General features: G+C 79.1%; 1 protein-coding gene across 1 annotated transcript in view; it reads left to right on the top strand.

Moving 5' to 3' along the window:
* Positions 1-293: 293 nt before the first annotated feature.
* Positions 294-7,606, top strand: part of mrpl58 (mitochondrial ribosomal protein L58) — a 12,343-nt gene continuing 5,030 nt past the window's right edge. Inside the window, exon 1 of the mRNA XM_078225277.1 lies at positions 294-1,124. Coding sequence (XP_078081403.1) covers positions 930-1,124 — 195 coding nt within the window. The 5' untranslated portion in view covers positions 294-929. The remainder of the gene's footprint in view (positions 1,125-7,606) is intronic.

Here is a 7,606-nt window from a genome sequence, read left to right as displayed (position 1 = left end):
GCCGCCCTAGTCACACTGCCCTCGCTGGGCTGCGGGAGGAGGGGGCGGGGGTGATTTTAGGGTTGGAAAGAGTTGATTGGTGAAAGCTGGTAGTGTGGCCTACAGGACAGGTAGATAAGGTGGTTAAGAAGGCAAATAGAATACTTGCCTTTATTAACCGTGGCATTGAACATAAGCATGGGGAGGTTTTGACGGAGCTGTCTAAGACACTGGTTAGGCCACAGCTGGAGTACTGTGTGCAGTTTGGTTGCTACACGATAGGAAGGATGTGATTGCACTGGAGAAGGAGCAGAGGAGATTCACCAGGCTGTTGCCTGGGATGGGGTGTTTCAGCTATGAAGAGAGACTGGGTAGGCGGGGGTTGCTTTCCTTGGAGCAGAGAAGGTTGAAGGGGTCCTGATTGAGATGTATAAAATTATGAGGGCATGGACGGGGTAGACAGGAAGGAACGTTTCCCCTCACAGAGGGGTCAATAACCAGGGAGCATAGATTTAAGTGAAGGAGCAGGAGGTTTATAGGGGATGTGAGGACAAACATTTTCACCCAGAGGTGGGAATCTGGAACTCACCGCCTGATAGGGTGGTAGAGGCGGGAACCCTCACATTTAAGAACTATTTAGAAGAGCTCTTGAAACGCCAGAGCAGACAAGGCTACGGACAAAGTGCTGGAAAATGGGATTAGATTAGATAGGTGCTTGAAATCTGGCACAGATACGATGGGGTCTCTTTCTGTGCTGTAAAACTCTAAATTGTGAGGAATAATAAGTATCTGAAATATTGATAGGTGATTAATATCGTACGCAGTGATAGGCCCTGAGGGAGGCCTCGGTCTGTTCATCAAGCGCTTGTGTTCCAGCCGGACGGTGAAATTGTCGCCCCGAAACGGTGGGTGCGGCGCCATGTTGGGAAGGACAGGCCAGCGCTGCCGCCATGTTGGGAAGGACAGGCCGGTCGGCGGGCGCCATGTTGTGTGCCGGGGCCCAGTTGCTGCGGATTTCGGCCTCTCTCCTGCGCTCCCGGGCCCGGCTGCTCCAGCGCGAATACCGCAGCGCCTACAGCCTGGAGGTGCTTTACCCAAAGAGCAGAGCGGATTACAGCGGGAGCGGAGGCCGCCGGCACGAGGAGGTGGGCAGGGGGAACCCTCTTTGCCGCTGGAGCCCGGGCACTGAATTCCGGGGATAAAACTCCCTCATCGCCCCACCCACCTTGCCCCACCGATCCCCTTTGCCCCCGCCCCATTACCCTCACCCACCTTACCCTCACCCCCTTGCCCTCGCCCCCCCCTTGCCACCGGCACCCCCCTCTTGCCCCCGGCCCCCCCCCCTCTTGCCCCCGGCCCCCCCTTGCCCCCGACCCCCCCCCCTCTTGCCCCCGGCCCCCCCTCTTGCCCCTGCCCCCCCCTTGCCCCCGGCCCCCCCCCTCTTGCCCCCCGCCCCCCCCCGGCCCCCCCTCTTGCCCCCGGCCCCCCCCCCTTTGCCCCCGCCCCCCCCCTTGCCCCCGCCCCCCCCCTCTTGCCCCCAGCCCCCCCTCTTGCCCCCGGCCCCCCCCTTGCCCCCGGCCCCCCCCTCTTGCCCCCGGCCCCCCCCTCTTGCCCCCGGCCCCCCCCCTCTTGCCCCCGGACCCCCCCCCCTCTTGCCCCCGCCCCCCCCCTCTTGCCCCCGGCCCCCCCCCCCTCTTGCCCCCGGCCCCCCCCCTCTTGCCCCCGGCCCCCCCCCTCTTGCCCCCGGCCCCCCCCCCTCTTGCCCCCGGCCCCCCCCCCTCTTGCCCCAGGCCCCCCCCCTCTTGCCCCCGGCCCCCCCCCCTCTTGCCCCCGGCCCCCCCCCTCTTGCCCCCGGCCCCCCCCTCTTGCCCCCGGCACCCCCCCCCCTCTTGCCCCCGGCCCCCTCGCCCCCGGCCCCCCCCTCTCGCCCCCGGCCCCCCCTCTTGCCCCCGGCCCCCCCTCTTTCCCCCGCCCCCCCCCCTCTTTCCCCGCACCCCCCCCCTCTTTCCCCCGCACCCCCCCCCTCTTGCCCCCGCCCCCCCTCTTTCCCCCGCACCCCCCCCCTCTTTCCCCCGCACCCCCCCCCTCTTTCCCCCGCACCCCCCCCCTCTTGCCCCCCCCCCCCCCCCTCTTGCCCCCGGCCCCCCCCTCTTGCCCCCGGCCCCCCCCTCTTGCCCCCGGCCCTCCCTCTTGCCCCCGGCCCCCCCCTCTTGCCCCCGGCCCCCCCCTCTTGCCCCCGGCCCCCCCTCTTTCCCCCGCCCCCACCCCCTCTTGCCCCCGCCCCCCCCCCTCTTGCCCCCGCCCCCCCCCCCTCTTGCCCCCGCCCGCCCCCCTCTTGCCCCCGGCCCCCCCCCCCCTCTTGCCCCCGGCCCCCCCCCCCTCTTGCCCCCGGCCCCCCCCCTCTTGCCCCCGGCCCCCCCCTCTTGCCCCCGGCCCCCCCCCCTCTTGCCCCCGGCCCCCCCTCTTGCCCCCGGCCCCCCCTCTTGCCCCCGGCCCCCCCCTCTTGCCCCCGGACCCCCCTCTTGCCCCCGGCCCCCCCTCTTGCCCCCGCCCCCCCCTCTTGCCCCCGCCCCCCCCCTCTTGCCCCCACCCCCCCCTCTTGCCCCCGCCCCCCCCCTCTTGCCCCCGCCCCCCCCTCTTGCCCCCGCCCCCCCCTCTTGCCCCCGCCCCCTCCCCTCTTGCCCCCGGCCCCCCCCTCTTGCCCCCGGCCCCCCCCTCTTGCCCCCGGCCCCCCTCTTGCCCCCGGCCCCCCCCTCTTGCCCCCGGCCCCCCCCTCTTGCCCCCGGACCCCCCTCTTGCCCCCGGCCCCCCCTCTTGCCCCCGCCCCCCCCCTCTTGCCCCCACCCCCCCCTCTTGCCCCCGCCCCCCCCCTCTTGCCCCCGCCCCCCCCCTCTTTCCCCCGCCCCCACCCCCTCTTGCCCCCGCCCCCCCCCCCTCTTGCCCCCGCCCCCCCCCCCTCTTGCCCCCGCCCGCCCCCTCTTGCCCCCGGCCCCCCCCCCCTCTTGCCCCCGGCCCCCCCCCCCTCTTGCCCCCGGCCCCCCCCCTCTTGCCCCCGGCCCCCCCCTCTTGCCCCCGGCCCCCCCCCCTCTTGCCCCCGGCCCCCCCTCTTGCCCCCGGCCCCCCTCTTGCCCCCGGCCCCCCCCTCTTGCCCCCGGACCCCCCTCTTGCCCCCGGCCCCCCCCTTGCCCCCGGCCCCCCCCTCTTGCCCCCGGCCCCCCCCTCTTGCCCCCGGCCCCCCCCCCTCTTGCCCCCGGACCCCCCCTCTTGCCCCCGGCCCCCCCCCCTCTTGCCCCCGGCCCCCCCCCTCTTGCCCCCGGCCCCCCCCTCTTGCCCCCGGCCCCCCCCTCTTGCCCCCGGCCCCCCCCCTCTTGCCCCCGGCCCCCCCCCCTCTTGCCCCAGGCCCCCCCCCTCTTGCCCCCGGCCCCCCCCCCTCTTGCCCCCGGCCCCCCCCCTCTTGCCCCCGGCCCCCCCCTCTTGCCCCCGGCACCCCCCCCTCTTGCCCCCGGCCCCCTCGCCCCCGGCCCCCCCCTCTCGCCCCCGGCCCCCCCCTCTTGCCCCCGGCCCCCCCTCTTTCCCCCGCCCCCCCCCCTCTTTCCCCCGCACCCCCCCCCCTCTTGCCCCCGCCCCCCCTCTTTCCCCCGCACCCCCCCCCTCTTTCCCCCGCACCCCCCCCCTCTTTCCCCCGCACCCCCCCCCTCTTGCCCCCGCCCCCCCCCCCCCCTCTTGCCCCCGGCCCCCCCCTCTTGCCCCCGGCCCCCCCCTCTTGCCCCCGGCCCCCCCCTCTTGCCCCCGGCCCTCCCTCTTGCCCCCGGCCCCCCCCTCTTGCCCCCGGCCCCCCCCTCTTGCCCCCGGCCCCCCCTCTTTCCCCCGCCCCCACCCCCTCTTGCCCCCGCCCCCCCCCCCCTCTTGCCCCCGCCCCCCCCCCCTCTTGCCCCCGCCCGCCCCCCTCTTGCCCCCGGCCCCCCCCCCCCTCTTGCCCCCGGCCCCCCCCCCCTCTTGCCCCCGGCCCCCCCCCTCTTGCCCCCGGCCCCCCCCTCTTGCCCCCGGCCCCCCCCCCCTCTTGCCCCCGGCCCCCCCTCTTGCCCCCGGCCCCCCCTCTTGCCCCCGGCCCCCCCCTCTTGCCCCCGGACCCCCCTCTTGCCCCCGGCCCCCCCTCTTGCCCCCGCCCCCCCCCTCTTGCCCCCGCCCCCCCCCTCTTGCCCCCACCCCCCCCTCTTGCCCCCGCCCCCCCCCTCTTGCCCCCGCCCCCCCCTCTTGCCCCCGCCCCCCCTCTTGCCCCCGCCCCCTCCCCTCTTGCCCCCGGCCCCCCCCTCTTGCCCCCGGCCCCCCCCTCTTGCCCCCGGCCCCCCCTCTTGCCCCCGGCCCCCCCTCTGCCCCCGGCCCCCCCCTCTTGCCCCCGGACCCCCCTCTTGCCCCCGGCCCCCCCTCTTGCCCCCGCCCCCCCCCTCTTGCCCCCACCCCCCCCTCTTGCCCCCGCCCCCCCCCTCTTGCCCCCGCCCCCCCCCCTCTTTCCCCCGCCCCCCCCCCCTCTTTCCCCCGCCCCCACCCCCTCTTGCCCCCGCCCCCCCCCCCTCTTGCCCCCGCCCCCCCCCCTCTTGCCCCCGCCCGCCCCCCTCTTGCCCCCGGCCCCCCCCCCCCTCTTGCCCCCGGCCCCCCCCCCTCTTGCCCCCGGCCCCCCCCCTCTTGCCCCCGGCCCCCCCCTCTTGCCCCGGCCCCCCCCCCTCTTGCCCCCGGCCCCCCCTCTTGCCCCCGGCCCCCCCTCTTGCCCCCGGCCCCCCCCTCTTGCCCCCGGACCCCCCTCTTGCCCCCGGCCCCCCCTCTTGCCCCCGCCCCCCCCCTCTTGCCCCCACCCCCCCCCTCTTGCCCCCGCCCCCCCTCTTGCCCCCGCCCCCCCCTCTTGCCCCCGCCCCCCCCTCTTGCCCCCGCCCCCTCCCCTCTTGCCCCCGGCCCCTCCCTCTTGCCCCCGGCCCCCCCCTCTTGCCCCCGGCCCCCCCTCTTGCCCCCGGCCCCCCCTCTTGCCCCCGGCCCCCCCCTCTTGCCCCCGGCCCCCCCCTCTTGCCCCCGGCCCCCCCCTCTTGCCCCCGGCCCCCCCCTCTTGCCCCCGGCCCCCCCCCTCTTGCCCCCGGCCCCCCCCCTCTTGCCCCCGGCCCCCCCCCTCTTGCCCCCGGCCCCCCCCCTCTTGCCCCCGGCCCCCCCCTCTTGCCCCCGGCCCCCCCCCTCTTGCCCCCGGCCCCCCCCCTCTTGCCCCCGGCCCCCCCCCTCTTGCCCCCGGCCCCCCCCCTCTTGCCCCCGGCCCCCCCCCCCCCTTGCCCCCGGCCCCCCCCTCTTGCCCCCGCCCCCCCCTCTTGCCCCCGCCCCCCCCCCCTCTTGCCCCCGCCCCCCCCTCTTGCCCCCGCCCCCCCCCCCCCTTGCCCCCGGCCCCCCCCCCCCTTGCCCCCGGCCCCCCCCCCTTGCCCCCGGCCCCACCTTCTTGCCCCCTGCCCCCCCTTCTTGCCCCCCGCCCCCCCCCTTCTTGCCCCCCGCCCCCCCCCCCTTCTTGCCCCCCGCCCCCCCCTTCTTGCCCCCCGCCCCCCCCCCTTCTTGCCCCCCGCCCCCCCCCATGCCCCCGGCCCCCCCCCTCTTGCCCCCGGCCCCCCCCCCCTCTTGCCCCCGGCCCCCCCCCCCTTTGCCCCCGGCCCCCCCCTCTTGCCCCCGGCCCCCCCCCTCTTGCCCCCGGCCCCCCCCCTCTTGCCCCCGGCCCCCCCCCTCTTGCCCCCGGCCCCCCCCCTCTTGCCCCCGGCCCCCCCCCCTCTTGCCCCCGGCCCCCCCCCCCTCTTGCCCCCGGCCCCCCCCCCTTCTTGCCCCCGGCCCCCCCCCCTTCTTGCCCCCGGCCCCCCCCCTTCTTGCCCCCGGCCCCCCCCCTCTTGCCCCCGGCCCCCCCCCTCTTGCCCCCGGCCCCCCCCTCTTGCCCCCGGCCCCCCCCCTCTTGCCCCCGGCCCCCCCCCTCTTGCCCCCGGCCCCCCCCCCTCTTGCCCCCGCCCTCCCCCCCTCTTGCCCCCGGCCCCCCCCCCTCTTGCCCCCGCCCCCCCTTCTTGCCCCGCCCCCCCCCTCTTGCCCCCGGCCCCCCCTCTTGCCCCGGCCCCCCCCCCCCCTCTTGCCCCCGGCCCTCCCCCCTTGCCCCCGGCCCCCCCCCTCTTGCCCCCGGCCCCCCCCCTCTTGCCCCCGGCCCCCCCCCTTGCCCCCGGCCCCCCCCCCTCTTGCCCCCGGCCCCCCCCCTCTTGCCCCCGGCCCCCCCCCTCTTGCCCCCGGCCCCCCACTCTTGCCCCCGGCCCTCCCTCCCCTTCTTGCCCCCGGCCCTCCCCCCCCTTCTTGCCCCCGGCCCTCCCCCCCCTTCTAGCCCCCGGCCCTCCCCCCCTTCTAGCCCCCGGCCCTCCCCCCCCTTCTTGCCCCCGGCCCTCCCCCCCCTTCTTGCCCCCGGCCCTCCCCCCCCTTCTTGCCCCCGGCCCTCCCCCCCCTTCTTGCCCCCGACCCTCCCCCCCCTCTTGCCCCCGGCCCTCCCCCCCCTTCTTGCCCCCGGCCCTCCCCCCCCCTTCTTGCCCCCGGCCCTCCCCCCCCTTCTTGCCCCCCGGCCCTCCCCCCCCTTCTTGCCCCCGGCCGTCCCCCCCCCTTCTTGCCCCCGGCCCTCCCCCCCCTTCTTGCCCCCGGCCCTCCCCCCCTTCTTGCCCCCGGCCCTCCCCCCCCCCCTTCTTGCCCCCGGCCCTCCCCCCCCCTTCTTGCCCCCGGCCCTCCCCCCCTTCTTGCCCCCGGCCCTCCCCCCCTTCTTGCCCCCGGCGCTCCCCCCCCTTCTTGCCCCCGGCCCTCCCCCCCTTCTTGCCCCCGGCCCTCCCCCCCCCTTCTTGCCCCCGGCCCTCCCCCCCCTTCTTGCCCCCGGCGCTCCCCCCCCTTCTTGCCCCCGGCCCTCCCCCCCCTTCTTGCCCCCGCCTCCCCCCCATGCCCCCGCCCCTCCCCCCTTGCCCCCGCCTCCCGCCTCCCCCCTTGCCCCCGCCTCCCCCCCTTGCCCCCGCCTCCCCCCCCTTGCCCCCACCTCCCCCCCTTGCCCCCGCCTCCCCCCCCTTGCCCCCGCCTCCCCCCCCTTGCCCCCGCCTCCCCCCCCTTGCCCCCGCCTCCCCCCCTTGCCCCCGCCTCCCCCCCCCTTGCCCCCGCCTCCCCCCCCTTGCCCCCGCCTCCCCCCCCTTGCCCCCGCCTCCCCCCCCTTGCCCCCGCCTCCCCCCCCTTGCCCCCGCCTCCCCCCCCTTGCCCCCGCCTCCCTCCCCCTTGCCCCCGCCTCCCCCCCCTTGCCCCCGCCTCCCCCCCTTGCCCCCGCCTCCCCCCCCTTGCCCCCGCCTCCCCCCCCTTGCCCCCGCCTCCCCCCCCTTGCCCCCGCCTCCCCCCTTGCCCCCGCCTCCCCCCCTTGCCCCCGCCTCCCCCCCCTTGCCCCCGCCTCCCCCCCCTTGCCCCCGCCTCCCCCCCCTTGCCCCCGCCTCCCCCCCCTTGCCCCCGCCTCCCCCCCCTTGCCCCCGCCTCCCCCCCCCTTGCCCCCCGCCTCCCCCCCCTTGCCCCCGCCTCCCCCCCCCTTGCCCCCGCCTCCCCCCCCTTGCCCCCGCCTCCC

The sequence above is a fragment of the Mustelus asterias genome, chromosome 12 (assembly GCF_964213995.1).
Source record: "Mustelus asterias chromosome 12, sMusAst1.hap1.1, whole genome shotgun sequence".
Classification (NCBI taxonomy): Eukaryota; Metazoa; Chordata; class Chondrichthyes; order Carcharhiniformes; family Triakidae; genus Mustelus; species Mustelus asterias.
Note: the sequence above shows the minus strand (reverse complement) of the source record. Positions and strands in the feature narration are given on the sequence as shown.